We start from the raw sequence: 14,987 nt of genomic DNA, 5'->3' as shown, positions 1-14,987 counted from the left end.
TGCTAAAAATAGCTCTGACAACATAGAAATAGCCAAGGTGTGGGCTAACAAGGAACTGTGGAGATTTGGGTGGCTGGGATGGGACAGGGTCCCCTCTGCCAGGGCCTCAGGAGGGAACCAGACAGCCTGAAGAGCTCAGAGCCCAGGAGATGAGAAACCTCCCGGAAAACCTCCCTGAAGCTCTGAGCACACACTTCAGAGGCAATATTCCCTCCCTGTTTACACATGGAGCAGCCTTCCCCAGTTGTACTGGTTTGAAAGCAAAACCAGTGAGAGACTCCAAGTCAGAAATACAATTTAATAGGAAAAAGAATAAAAAATAAAATACAAGCAATAGTACAAAAGAAAAACTACTGACAGAGTCAGAATACAACCTGATACCCCCTGGTTAGGGTGGTGGTAGCAGTCCAGATGAAGTGGTCTTGTTGAAGCAGTGATCCTGCAGAAAGATCTGGTGGCTCTTGTCCTCTGGAAACCAGTGAGTAAGGGCTGCCCTGATGTTCCAAATCTGTTTTTATCTAGATGGGAAATGTCTGGCTCCTCCCCCTGGGTGGAGCATCTCCCAATGGGATGATGGAATTTTATCAGTCATGCAGGGGGACTCAATGGCCATAAACAGGAGATATCTCCTGCAGGAAGGATGGGTTGTGAAAAGATAAAGAGCACTGCCCCACCTGGTTTTAATGGTGGCTCATTAGCAGAGGATATCTCCCACAGAGATAAGGATCACTGCCCCACCTGGTTTCAGCAGAGGGTGACAGAATACAAACTATTGGGCACATCTTTACATTGTAACCTAGGACACCCCTGCAGTCAGGGTGGCTGTGAGCTCTGCCATGGTGTGGAAGCATGTGAAATGCTGCACTTCATTTCACCTGGATCTCTTCATCTGCACAGCCCTGGGGTGCTGCAGCATGAGACAGGATGCAAAACAGGAGGATTAAACAGCAGAAAACCAGTACAGATGGAGCAGCCACTTCCAGAGACAACAGCTCAATCTGGGGGCAAAAAACTGCATCCCACAGCACCCTGAAGGGAATGAAGAAGTCTGGAGACACAGAAGAGAAGTTCAAACTACCGCTGATTTCTGCACTGAGTGGGGTTCTTTTTATCCTTTGGGGTGCTTTTTCATTAATGCAGGTGTTTGTACATTTTGACCAGTCTGGAAAACGAGGGATGGTGTTGCCTTTGTCCCAGTAAAACAGCTTTGATATCCCCTCCCAAAACCCCAAAACCAAACCCCTCCCCATCTTCAGCCATATGAAGCACCCAAAGGCCATGGAACACTGCAAAGACTGTTTCCACTGAGAACAGTCTGCTTTAAATTTAAAGTCCTCCAATCGTGCAGCACTGGTTCAATAAAAATGAACTACCATGATATTTTGTGCTGCAGTTTCTTGTTGCTTTCATGCAATGTCTTTGTGGTGATTTTTTGTGGCTGCTGCCACAAGTTTTTCTGTGTCACGGCTGGGAAATCAGCAGAAAATAAAATATTTGCAGTGAGTCCAACCCGGGCAAGGTGCTGTGTCCACACACAGAGTGAGGTGAGAGGAGAGGAGCTTTGAACGCTACCAAGTGCTTGAGGAATAAGAGGGGAATGATCTCAGGGTGCCCAGAGGGCACTGTCAGAGCAGCTCAGCATGGATGAGAGCAGGAAGGGAGCAGGGTGGGAGCAGCACAGCTGGGGCAGCTTGGGCATTTCCCTTGATGTGACTTTGGCCACCACAGGGATGCAAATTCAAAATAAACTGAGTTGCACCAGAGCAGTCAGTAACAGGGGCAGAAGGGCACTGCCTGGGCTGCAAATGGGCAGGTTCATGGTCTGCACCCCCTTCTCACACCAGTGCTGGGGTGAGCCCTCAGTAACCCCAAGCCCATCCTCAGCCCCCCCATTTGCTGTGAGCAGCCCCTTCCCATTAAGTGGGGCAGCACCTGGAAACAAAAAAGCCTCCATCAAGTAAAGTGTTACTTTGGACCAAACCAAGGCAAAGAAAAGCATTTTGAGACAATCAAACATGCTTTCCTACTGTGGAACCAGGCACCTGCTCAGTGTTCCCACTGCTTTTGACCAGGGAATTAAGGCACTTATTCTACATTAGAGCCATTTGCAGAGGAATTTCCCTCTCACACAAAATGCCAGCAGCCACTTCCCTCTGAAGGAAGGTTTTCAAAATGCAGGAGCAAACAATGGTGGGAAGGGACAGTGGGCAGGGGAGTGCTGCACCCTGAGAGAAGAGAAATGAAAGAAGAAACCACAAGGGAGTGTGGCACAGGTGGAGTGCCACATCCACTGCTCACTTCAGCAGCATCCTGCAGCCTGTTCCTACATCAGAAGTGCCAACACTGAACAAACACTGCACAGTCACCTGAACAAACACTGCACAGTCACCTGAACAAACACTGCACAGTCACCTCCCCCGTGCCTGCAGGGTCCTTTGCTGCTGCCCAGACCTTGTGCTGGTGGCACAGATGTCCCTGCAGAGAGGGACTGTCTGACTGGCACAGAGGGGGCATCTGCTCCCTGTTCATCCCAGGAAGCAACCCAGAGAGGGCAAAATGCTTTATTTAAAAACTGGCTCGTACTTTCTAATCTTAATGAGCACCTGTCAGTTTTGGCAGTGCTTTTAGCTCCAAGTCTTTCGTGTTCAGGGCCCCTGCACAGAGCTGTTCCCACCTGCCCCTGCAGGGAGCTCACAGCAGTGCACAGGGTACAGGAGGTTCATGCACAAACCCCTGAGGAGAGAGACTCACTGCTGGGTTTTGAGGAGAGGAAAGAGTTTCTCTCACTCCAGTCCCCAGCCAGTGGGTGACCCAGCCTGTCCTGCAGCCCTCTCTAAGCACAGATTGGTACCCAGTGCCACCAGCACCACGGGGTGATGGCAGGAACATCTCCATCAACTCAACCTTAAGACAGGAGTGAGGGAAGCTGGGGACCTCTGCAGGGAGGGCTCACAGCAGCAGGTTCATTGGGCCCAGCAATGGCACCAGAGGAAAGGGCAGAAACCTCACTTGGACATGAGGAAGAACTTCCCTGTGCACTGGATTTCCCAAAGAGGCTGTGGAGTCTCCCACACTGAAGAAATTCCAAAACCTGGACACAACCCTGTGCCCTGAGCTCTGGGATGGCCCTGCTGGAGCAGGGAGGTGGCACCAGATGAGCCATGGTGGTCCCTTCCAGCCTGACCCACCCTGTGTGACTGTGATGGCCACACACCACACACTGAGCCATGGGGATGAGCCCTGGCCAGGGACAGGCAGCTGGATCAGCTGGGGCTGCCATGGCCCAGGACACCCACTCTGTGCAGCCCAGCCATGCTGGGATGGCTTTTGGAGGGGACACAGCCCTGCCCCTGCTCAGTGACCCCCAAACTGCCCCTGGCACCACGTGCTGGCACGGGCTGGATGCTTCTGGTGCCCTGAAAGACTCGAGGGAACACAGTGCAGAGCAGAGAGGGGCTGACACAGCATCTGAGGACTCTGGCTCAGCTGGTGACATTGCCACAAGAGGGAAAAAAGGACTTTATTGTCTCCTTTACTGTCTCCTCAAGGAAGTCAGCACCAAGCCACCACCACTAGGAATGGAAGTTACCCATCAGAGTAAGCGAGGATATAAATGATGTGGGAGTGTAATTTTTTTGTAGAAGAGCAGCTTTTTAAAGGAGTATTTGAATGAGCATCTGCTGCTCCAGAGAGGTGAGCCACACCAGCAGCAGCTGTCACCATCCCCAGCTCTACCCAGTGTGTGCAGCATGGCAAATGCCACCACTGAGTCCACAGTGGCACCGACTCACTGTGGTGACATTTGCTGCTCTTTATGCACTGCCAGACAACTTTTCACACTTCATCTCTTGTCTCCTGTGAGAGGGTTTTGGGAGCTCCAGCAGAAATCTTTGCTGCCTGGCTGAGGATGTGTGCTGCCCTCCAGCTGAACAAACACCCAGGATCAGCTGCAGGAGCTTTAGCTGGAATTTTGGAGCCCATTTCCTAGCAATCTTCTGGCCCCAGAGCACTTTCCTAAATCTTCTAATGCCCAGCTACGAGGAACCAGGCTGAGAAATACAGAATAGTGTCCCAGGAGGGAACAGGGCAGCTGTTCAGAGGAGGAGAGGCTGAGGACATGGACCCAAACTGCAAAGGAATGGTGTGGTCAGCACCAGGCAGAGCAGAGCACAGCACAGAGGTGCTGCACAGGGTATTTGGGGTAGAAGATAATGGCAAAGAGGCATTTGTGTCTAGTCTAGCAACAGCTTCTGGCCTATGGAAGGTGTGTCTCAGTGGGTCTGTACTCCCCATGGCTTCCTGACAATGATTTGATGGATTTCCAGGAGAATTCTGCTGTGATTTCTGCTGTTGTTGTTGATCTCAAATGCTTTGCAATAAAGAGAATTCAGTAACATTTGTCTGTGACCCTTACCCCAGCACTCAAAAACTGTTGACAAAGAGATGATCAGGTTTTAACTGGGAGAGAGGAAAATGTGACATATTACCCTGGCCAAATCCTGTCCCTGAAGAGGTTCCCCAAACAGACATTTGTGAGAGGGAAGCTTTCCTCAGCATGTGGAGGGAAGCAGTGACCTCTGCTGCCTCCCACAGCTTGCCTGCTTTCCCCCTGATGATTTCACTCACTACAGCTCTTCCAGGAACTGAAGAGAGGGTGAGGAGGTCAGAGGATGAAGAAGATCAAACAGCACATCTCAGACCTCACAAATAAGAGTGTAAATGGGGCTGTGCACACTGAGAGGGCAAGTGTCTCCACAAAATCATGGAGTACCTGGCAGGATGGCTTGATTTGAAGTTTAAGGAGGCAGCTGTGCCACGTTGGCCACACTGGAGGATGCAAAAGGTTGCCAGAAAGTCACCAGCATATGTGAATTAGCAGCACTCAGCTAAAAGCACTGCCCAGAGAGCTTTAGCCCTGCTCAAATCTCCCCTAAAACCAGCTGAGACTAAGCCAGGCTTAGGTAGGACCCACTGTTCCACCTGGCTGGGAACATGTTTGACTGTGACAAATCCATAAACAGATGCATTAATCACTGTTGGGAGAAACAAAATCACTCATGGTTCTCTATACCTGTACAAAACTCATTATAAGGCTCATTAGCAAAGACTTCAGCATCCTTCTGGCCTGTGCAGTTTTCTGTACCCCAAAGAACAACCCTACAGCAGTGGAGAAGGAGTGAGGGAAACTTCTGGGCAGCTCCTGGGTGCTTGGTCTTTTCCTGATGTCTCAGATCCAGGACTTGAGCAGTCTTGTGAGAATTTTTAGTGATGGTGGAGGACCTGAGAGATTGATCAGGAGGGAAAAAAAAGAGCAGAATAAAGGAGTTCTAAAGTCTGCACAGAAATGTAATCAGTTTAGGGGAAAGTTTCTGAAACCACAAACTCTGGAGTCCCTGACAGCCCTGGGAGATCTGCAGAGACTCAGACCCATCTGCAAATGTTGAGGCTGCCCAAACGGGGGCCAAGTGAGCCCACTCATGCACGTCACACAGGAAAGCAAATGCCATCCTGCCTGCTGTGCAGAGCTCGGGGCTGGAGGCAGATCAGCTGGGGAGATGGAATAACATCCACTCCTAATAAGGTTTGTCTGTCCAGAGTGGCCTGAGCACAGCCTGGAGTCCCCTGGGAGGGATGGGCAATCAGGGCAGAGGGGACAGTGACAGTTCCCTGAGCTGTCCCTGTGCCTGCCCTCCCCAGGAGTGAGCTGTGGTCCCTGCCCACTCCCAGCTGTGCCCTGGGGAGCTCTGAGGCAGCTCAGCCTTGCTGCTCCCATCCCACCATCACCTCACAACGTGCCCCTGCTCACCCCAACTCCCCCATCCGTGGTGGGCATGGATGAGCCCCCATCACAGCTCCCTGGGAATGCAGGGTCCTCAGGAACCCCCATCACAGCTCCCTGGGAATGCAGGGTCCTCAGGAACCCCCATCACAGCTCCCTGGGAATGCAGGGTCCTCAGGAACCCCCATCACAGCTCCCTGGGAATGCAGAGTCCTCAGGAACCCCCATCACACCTCCCTGGGAATGCAGGGTCCTCAGGAACCCCCATCACACCTCCCTGGGAATGCAGGGTCCTCAGGAACCCCCATCACAGCTCCCTGGGAATGCAGGGTCCTCAGGAACCCCCATCACACCTCCCTGGGAATGCAGGGTCCTCAGGAACCCCCATCACACCTCCCTGGGAATGCAGGGTCCTGAGGAACCCCCATCACACCTTCCTGGGAATGCTCAGCCTCCAGGGGAGCCCCACGCTCACCATGGGGAGCAGCCCCTGACCACACCAGTCTGGGGGTGCAGTTTGGCCCCCTGTGCCCCACACAGTCCCATACAGACCCCAAAGGACCTCCCAGCACCCTACAAGATTTGGTTCTCATAGGAGTCCAAAAATTGTAATTTGTGTAAGAACAGAGGTGATCTGTGGGATTCTTCAGAGCATCCCTGTGACACCCAGGTGGGAATATCTGGGTTGCTTCCTCTGCCCTGGAGAGGGACAGAACTTGGACCAAGAAAACCACAGACATGGTGACCAACAACCTGGGACTGGCCCTCTCCATCCTATTTCAGCACGAGCCCTTGAACTGTCTGTGGAGTTCCCACTGAGCAGGGGGAAAGCACAGCAGCTATAAATCCCAGATTTGTGTAAGGGATCCTGGATGAGGGAAATGAGATTTCAGCCCCCAGAGTTTCACTTCCACACAAAGCAGCCAAGTGCAAAGTCACACTGACTCCAGAAGGACAACTGGAGTCTCACATTGGGGGACAAAAAAAAAAAAAAAATAAAAACAGGAAGAAAGGAGACTAAAATTCAAAAAACCCTAGTGAAATCTGCAAATGCTTTGGCTGAGTTTGGGTGGTTCACCCACCAGTGGGGACAGTGGGAAGAGTGGAGAAAACAGCTGGGGACCAGCTGGGAATTTGAATATCACATTTGTATATGTCCAAGACTATGAGTGTTGGAACAGAGGGATTTAAATGTAACTTTTCTGGGGACAAGAGCCCACCAGGGGACTGCCAGGTCTCACCAGTGCTCTCCTCAGGAGCTGCTGCCATTCCTGTGTGTTCCTGGCCACCTGCAGAGGATGTGAGCTCAGCACAACACTGCAGATCCTTGCTCTCCTCTGGGTTGATCCCAAAGTCAGGGCAGATTCTCAAGGGTTAATTGGAATTTCTGGGTGACCACAAGAACACTGGCAGTGCACACTCCAAAGATGGATGTTGTACTGGTGTGGGTGCTGGTGTGTGTTACACGGTCTGGAGCTGAGTAAACCAAACCAGGCAAATGGGAATCACATCTTATCCTGAGCCTGCACGTTTCTAGACCTGACCCAGACCAACAATGCAGACACAATCATGAGATTCTTTCAAATCAAAATTGATTTTATCAATTTTGGTTGCATTTGTACAGAATTTTTGTTCGAAGGAAGTAGCAGTCCTTATTAGATTTTTGAAATGTGATACCTAGACAAAGTTATATGTCCAGCTTGGAGCAAAAAGAAGCCCTTGGCTGTTGGCAAAATTTGGACTCAAAACTGCCCCAATAAAAGTGGAATATGCCAAAGGGCCCTGCAGAGACCTGCAAAGGCAGCAAACAGCTGGTGGGGGCACAGCTCAGCTCAAGACACACTGGAAATTTTACTGGTTCCATGAGGTTTAAATGAGTAACCAAACGCAATTAAATTCACATAGCACTGGCATAAATCCCCACATCAAAGGGGAGAAAGAGTCTCATTTGCCCTCTATTTAATAGAATAATTATGGTTATTGCCTGTGCAGTAACTTCAGAAGGCTGCTCTGCAGAACTCCAGCCCTGTAGCTGTGGATGTTGTCTGAATGACTAAACAGACCCGTTTCATATTTTAGAAGACTCTTATCTTCACCCAGGACTGACTGCAGCTCCTACTCCTGTTACACAAGATCACAGGGGCTGCCACCCCCTGTCTGCAGCTCTGACAGTGTCAGACAAACATTAAAACCCTAGAACTCAGAGCACTGGGAGACGAGTGAGTGCAGTGATCCCTGCTTTAAAGATGAGCAACAAGGGGGAAGAGAAGCAGCAAAAACGCAACCACCAGCAGCCTTTTGAGGCAGGGCTGTGAAGCTGACAGTGCCCACACTGCTCCCAGCCACTTCTCCTCTAATGACTGCAGCAGGACACAGACACATGGGAGCCAGCTTCCCCTAATGGCAGCCCCGTGGGCACTGAGATTTCCTGATAAATGAAATCACTGACTTAATGTTCTCTCAAGGGTTTAAATGCCACAAAAGGAAGTATTGAGTTGGGATCCACAGAAAACTGATGGATTGCCCAGATGGATTTCCCTTCCTCCATCCCACTATTTCCTTTCCCTGGGATGGGTAAACACCAACCTGAGTGGTCCTTTGGGGCAGAGGAGTGACAGGAGTGTGGCAGTTCCAGTGTAAGTGCCTGGACAGACACTCAGGACACACCTACCACGTGCTGGAGGTGCTGAGAGAGGCACCCACATCCCCATCAGCACCTCTGCACTCCCCAGCCCTTTGGGCCACATGCAGGCAGCAGCAAAGGGATTCAAGGAGAGCAGCAGGTTGTTCCTGCTTTGCCTGGGAGGAGGACACTGCCACATCAATGAAATTCTCACTCCCAGTGGGAGCAAATAAAGCACTTTGCCAATGGCTTCACTCTCAGTGCTCACCTGGGGACTGTTCCTGCTCCCTGGAATCACACAGGCAATGGGGAGCTGGATCTTCCTCAGAAGACAGCCTGAGAAGCAGCTCCCATCCCACACTTCTCCAAAGATTTCTAGGGACCAAACAGAAAATGCAAAGTCAGAGCAAAACCTGTACACTTGAGTGTTCAGGCTGGGCTTTCTCAGCCAACCCTTGTTAGAGCTGCTAACATAAGATTTGTTTGTACTGTAAAATCCAGCTTCCACATGGATTTGCTCTTAAGCCAAGCCCTCACCCCACTCAAAAGCCTGTCCCTGAGCAGGGCCCTGCTTTGCCCACCAGGTGCCCCAGTGTGGGGACAGGCAGAGCCAGAGCTCTCCAAGCTGTGCAGGTGCCACCACAGCCACCCTGGGCAGCTGGAGCAGAGCTGGGCTCCACTGCAGGAGGACAACACCTTAGACACAAGATGCACCTCCAGGCACCCAGACTGCAGAGAGCAGAGGGTTGAGAACATGAAGCAATGATATGAGTACCCAGGGAAAGAGGCAGAGGAGGGAACAGTGCTCAGGAGCAGCACTGCAGGATGGATGGGCCAGGGCTGTGCCAGGTGCTGTTTGTCCCCAGATCCCAGTGCTGGGAAGCATCACCTGCCCTCTGTGGTGGCCAGTGCCAGCCAGTGAAGCAGGCAGGGGCTGCCAGGCATTCCCACACACCTGTGTCCTGCAGGAGACACCTGGCACAGGTGAGTGCCCCTCACTTCCCCCAGCACAAATCAGGAGCGACTCCCTGCAGCCCACAGAGACAAAGGAGGAAACTGGGAGCAAGAGCAATCCCACTGTGTGCCAGGAACCAGCACAATGCTCAGCTGCTCACAAAACAATCCAGAGTTTAGCCTCAGCATTTCCCAGCCCCAGCCCCATCCAAACACTGCTCTGTTCAGGGTGCTGGGTTGATCTCACTCTGTCTTTGAGTGTCACCGGGCAAAGGGAACCACCCAACCCCCAAACAACTCAGGTAATATTTTGTTGCTGCCGGCCTGAAATGTCTCAGCTGCTGTGGTGTGTGATCCCACTGCACAGATTCATCTCTTGATACGCCATCCAACCCAAATAAACTTGGGCTTCGCTTTGGAATTGATCTCCAAATGGAGGAGCTGTGCAGTTTCCCTGGGCTGCCCACCCTCCCGCAGGAATCTGACCCTCCCGCAGGATTTTAACCCTCCCTGGCCCACTCTCCTTCCCCAGCCGTGCTGCCTTTGCTCAGGCAGCCTCGGGGATTTCGGCATTTCGGGATTTCGGAGCTGTCCCTCCCGTTCTTTGCCTTTCCCCGGCGCTGGGATGAACCATCCCGAGCTCTCCTGCTGCAGGGCACAGGGGAGGCAGCCGAGCCAGCCGTGCTTATCCAACCCTGCTGCTTTAAACAGGCTCCTCGCTGCCTGCAGTCAAAGCCACGCTATGCCTAACGTCACCGGGGAGCAAAAATAGCCGGCACGAGTGGAGGGAGGGGAATGTGAGTATTAAGAGCGCCCAGATTTCAAACATACTTGGCTTGGCAGAGCGCTCCCTTCCTGCCCCTGCCGCTCCAGATGCGACGGAGCACCGGGATCTCTCACTCCCTGCCCATGAAGAAGGATTCTCTTATTTCCATTTTTCCCCCCTCTTTTTCTATTTTTCTTTCTTCAAGTTTCAGCTTTGATACTACTAGATAGATTTTTTTTTCTTTCTTTTCTTGTAGGAAACTTCATCTGCCGGATTTAAAAGCAAGGTTTGAGCAGGAGAAATTAATTTCTATTTACGACTGTAAATATGCATGGTACTCCTGTGGGATTGTATCGTAGAGGGAAAGGCGAGATTGGCTGGGAAAATCGTCTGGACCGTAAGATGCTTGAATGGCTGCTTGGAATAAGAATCTGTCTATTGTGTGTGCGTGTGTGCGAGTGTGCGTTTGTGTACGGCAGCGGCAATGGTGCGAACTTTAAAATTATTCAAGGGCTCCCCATTTGGCTTAATTTTCCTCTTCTAGCCCTGCCTGGAGATGGGCGAAGTGTCTGAGTGGGATTAGTGCTGTAGGAATTTTATGAATGGAGCAAAAGGCAGGCTCAGCAGAAGGGAGCGGAGCAGGGAGATGCGGTGGGCTCGGCTCTCTCCGGCAGGAGCTGTCACTCCAGGGAACTGCACAGACAGGCACAGATCTGCTACACGTCCCTGGGACACCAAGGGAAGCAGCTCCCGAGCCATGGAAATGTGCTGGCAGTGAGCTATCCCCAGCACACCGAGCCGAGAGCCGCGTGCGGGACCAGCCCGGGCTCAGCTGGAGCATCCCATGCGGAGCTGCTCGTTCCTGTGCCCTCCTGCCGATGGCAGAGCAGCAGCCACAGCTCCGGGGCAGCCGTGTCCCCTCCACGGGACTCACTTCTCACTGCCAGCACAGCCCGGACACCAACATCCATCAAAGGGACGAGGAGGGAGCGGCACTGGCTACACCTGCCCTACAGCAGGGACAGCACAGCAGGAGCAGGACGAGGCAGATTTGGGGTTGCAAGGTCCCAGAAATGCATCCTGATGCTGGTGGAGCTGCTGGGGACCAGCCCAGAGCAGCACTGTCCTGAAGGAGCGCTGACCACTGCAGAACCGGGCTCATCTCTCACCTGTGCTGGAGGGACTGGGGTGGGAGATGGGCTCTCTGTGTTTCTCTGGTTTTTTGCACTTCTATCCCAGCTGCTAAGTGAGGGAGAATCTCTCTCTGGATTGTCCTCTCTTACACAGTTTTCTGTGACATCTCTGTAGCACACTCATCCTCACCAGGTGTAATGGGAAGAAGATGAGGGCAGCTCAGGAAGAGGATGAAAATTGTCCATCCTCAAGTGCCAGAGGTCACTTACAGGGCGACACAAGGGCAGCAGGGGAGGGCCTGGGACTGTAATCCTCCTGCCAAGGAGATGGGAGAAAGAGTAAAGGAGTCAGAGCTGGTGAGGAGGGAAAGGGACACCTAATTCACTGGGAAAAGCTGCAAATTCCCAGGATTAAACAAATCCAACATACCCAGTGGAATGAGGCAGAGGGGAGTCTCTGCCTGCTGTGCCCTACAAGGACAAGGCAGTCCAGCACCCCTCCCCCTCAGCATTTTCCAGAGGAAAAAAGACAATCTGAGCGCTGTAAAACACACAGTGCAAATCCACTCCTGTATGCAGTGACCTTTAGGATGGCACAGGCTTTTGGCATGCCTTAAAATCTGGACATTTTAGCTACTTCTTCAGCATTTCTCTGAGGTAGGTTTGCTCTCCTTTTGCCTGCACTCAGAATGAATTCAAAGCAGCCCAGTCCTGATGTGTGCAGCACTGAGTCTGAGCTCCCACGTACAGAGTTGCCTTCACACCTCGCTGCTCGAGGCTGTTCAGGCAGGTTCACACCCAGCTCTGGCTGAAATGGATCTGTTTTACAGACACACGGACATCTCTGGTATCACAGACAGACAGCATGGAAAGCCCTGTGTTTACAGACAGAAATCCCACAGGGAAACTACACTTTGCTTTATGAAGTGCCTTTTTCTCCATCACTCAATGTTTGAAACTGCAGGACAGAGGAGGAGCTTCTCATTCAAGGGAAGCTGCTCTGTGAAAACACTGCAGGAATGCTGGACAGGACTTTGAATGCATCACTAACACAGAACAGACAATTTGGCTGCAAATGATAAATCTAAAGTTTGTTTTCCCTTTTTAGGGGCCTTCTGCTCCTTCAGAGTTAAGAAAGTAGCAAAGAGGTTTAAGCAATCACACTGACAGCTCTGTAAATCATTGTTATGAATTTAGAAAGGATGTTTTTCTCCTCCAACCCCAAACTAAGGACTGCAGTAAGTGGTTTCAGTGATCCACACAATCTTTCTTGTCTCTTTTCCACGGACACACCTCACAGCTGGGCTCTTGGAAAGAGAGCACAAACCCTCCAAGAGTGGCCTCAGTGCTGAAGACCTTTGGTACATTCAGGCAGTGCAGATACGTGCTCAGGGACAGGTAACTTCTAAATGATCCTTTGTGCTGCTCTGGCAGATTTCTAATATGTTGTTTCTGATATCTTTCCTCTAGTGGAGAGTGCAGATGGTCCTTGGATGAGACACAGCTGAGAAATGGTTCTACACCTGCCAGCAGCCGCGTTTCTCGGAGCAGAAAGAGCCCCCTCAGACCCCTGTGACATGAGCAAAGCTTCTGGCCTTTAAACCCAGGAGGATGTCCCTCAGTGACGAGCTGGAGAGCCACTTCTCTGCCACCCCCTACATGGTGACAGACACAAGTGAGGACAGCGTGTTCAGGATCAGGCCCAACGTCTCCGCCAATGGCACCGGGGAGGGCGCGTGGGCGGCCGGCTCCACGGAGGACATGGTTGCCATCTGCACCATCGGGGCCATCCTGTCGCTCATGTGCGTGGTGGGGGTCACAGGCAACGTCTACACCCTGCTGGTGATGTGTCACTACCTGCGCTCCTCGGCCTCCATGTACATTTACATCATCAACCTGGCGCTGGCCGACCTGCTCTACCTCCTCACCATCCCCTTCATCGTCGGCACCTACTTCATCCAGAAGTGGTACTTTGGGGACGTTGGCTGTCGCATCCTGTTCAGCCTGGACTTCCTGACCATGCATGCCAGCATCTTCACGCTCACAGTCATGAGCACGGAGCGCTACTTTGCCGTGCTGAAGCCCCTGGACACGGTGAAGAGGTCCAAGAGCTACCGCAAGGCCATTGCTGTGGTCATCTGGCTGGTGTCACTGCTGCTCACCCTGCCCATGCTCATCATGATCCAGCTGGTGCAAAGGGACAACAAAAGCATCTGCCTGCCCACCTGGAGCAAGCTGTCCTACAAAGTCTATCTCACCATCCTTTTTGGGACCAGCATCGTGGGCCCGGGCGTGGTCATTGGCTACCTTTACATCCGCCTGGCCAGGATTTACTGGGTGTCACAGACTGCGTCCTTCAAGCAGACCAAGAGGCTGCCCAACCAGAAGGTGCTCTATTTAATCTTCACCATAGTGCTGGTCTTCTGGGCTTGCTTCTTGCCTTTCTGGATATGGCAGCTCCTCTTCCAGTATTATGAATCCTTCCCTTTATCTCCCAAGGTGATGAAGAACATTAATTACCTGACAACCTGCCTGACCTACAGCAACAGCTGCATCAACCCCTTCCTCTACACCCTGCTCACCAAAAACTACCGGGAGTACCTGAAGAACAGGCAGAGGTCCCTCAGCAGCAGCAGTGGGTACTTCCAGAGGAGGAATCGTTTCCAGAGGATTTCAGGGAGATCCCTGTCCACGAGCAGCCAGCACTGCACAGAGACTTATGTCCTTGCTCACGCTCCTCTGGGAAACAGCAGTGCCTGAAGGTAAAATCTATCTCCAAGAACAATCAATATTGACTTCAATGTTGCTTTGATTTAAAGTGTACATTGCACAGGCGAAGCCTTGGCAGACCCAGACTGGGCACACATTTATCCAGAGGCTGTGCCGTGTGTCTGTTCTCATTTCTCCAGTGCCACTGATTTGATGCTAGCAGCACTCGGCTAAACATCTATCTAAATAGCCTTTCACTTTTTATCTTTATATTTTATAGTGTATGTCTCGTCAAGTAGCCATCAATAATGAAAGCCCATAACAGGGCCATGATTTTTAACAGTATCAGCTGTCTCACAGCGTTTAAAATTATGTTACCCCATGAATGGCTGTAGTTTGCTCTTTTTTTTCTTTAGCAGTAGTGCTAAATTCATAGTTTGTAAATTTGTAGTATGAAGACTGAAGACAATGAAATAAAGAAAAAGCAGCTGATGTTTGTGACACACCATGCAGTTTGCATTTGGGGTAGGGCTGGACAATGTGGATGAGGCTTATCCAGGGTTGCCTGTCCTGGTTTGGGTCATACTCACATTTATTCTGCACTCCTGTGTGTGCATTGGGCTGGATTCTCCAGTCACACAGGTGTGTGCAGTGGAGTTACACCATGGTCCTTGCTCACAGCACAGGCTTCCCATGACAGTGCCACATGCAGGGAGCACTCAGCATCCCCTACAGCACTGACCCCAAATCACCCACATGGAGCAGCATCACCTGTCCTGGGCAAGCACATCCATCCCCTGCCCTCCTCCAAGGAGGAACTGGGAACCTCTGATGTTGCTGTCCTCAGGGCATCCACTGGCAAACTGCAGCATCCAGCCTGAAGCACCAGACCCCCACCACCAAGTGCAGGAGGACAGGACAGAGGGAGAGGAGGGGACTGAGGAGATGTGATTTTCCCCAGGGAATGCAATGTTCTCTGAAGTGCTTAATGCTCCCAATTATAAAAGTGCTGGTCCTTGGTTA

At 51.7% G+C, this 14,987-nt stretch overlaps 2 protein-coding genes across 4 annotated transcripts in view; one reads left to right on the top strand and one right to left on the bottom strand.

Annotated features, from left to right (window-relative positions):
* The window catches only part of LOC117005373, a 62,853-nt gene extending 54,082 nt beyond the window's left edge, over positions 1–8,771 (bottom strand). The window contains exon 1 of the mRNA XM_033076952.1: positions 8,671–8,771. The gene's annotated coding sequence lies outside the window, so the exon portion shown is untranslated. The remainder of the gene's footprint in view (positions 1–8,670) is intronic.
* A 1,136-nt stretch (positions 8,772–9,907) lies between these two features.
* Positions 9,908–14,467, top strand: LOC117005374 (urotensin-2 receptor-like). Of its 3 annotated transcripts, none has more exons than XM_033076953.2 (3): positions 9,908–10,153; positions 10,379–10,408; positions 12,726–14,467. In XM_033076953.2, exon 3 carries the CDS (start codon positions 12,867–12,869, stop codon positions 14,013–14,015), a length of 1,149 nt encoding a protein of 382 aa, XP_032932844.1. In that variant the 5' UTR covers positions 9,908–10,153; positions 10,379–10,408; positions 12,726–12,866; the 3' UTR covers positions 14,016–14,467. The 3 variants fall into 3 exon arrangements, with proteins under 3 accessions (XP_032932844.1, XP_032932845.1, XP_032932846.1); XM_033076955.1 differs by lacking the exon at positions 9,908–10,153 and having other exon boundaries at positions 10,171–10,408; positions 12,726–13,643; positions 13,755–14,467; XM_033076954.2 differs by lacking the exon at positions 10,379–10,408.
* Positions 14,468–14,987: the final 520 nt, after the last annotated feature.

This window comes from Catharus ustulatus, chromosome 20 (genome assembly GCF_009819885.2).
Source record: "Catharus ustulatus isolate bCatUst1 chromosome 20, bCatUst1.pri.v2, whole genome shotgun sequence".
Lineage (NCBI taxonomy): Eukaryota > Metazoa > Chordata > Aves > Passeriformes > Turdidae > Catharus > Catharus ustulatus.
The sequence above is the reverse complement of the archived record's forward strand: the minus strand, read 5'-3'. Positions and strand labels throughout refer to the sequence as shown.

Coding starts and splice junctions, on each gene's coding strand:
- LOC117005374 (XM_033076954.2), top strand. CDS start 12,867: ATGTCCCTCAGTGACGAGCTGGAGAGCCACTTCTCTGCCACCCCCTAC.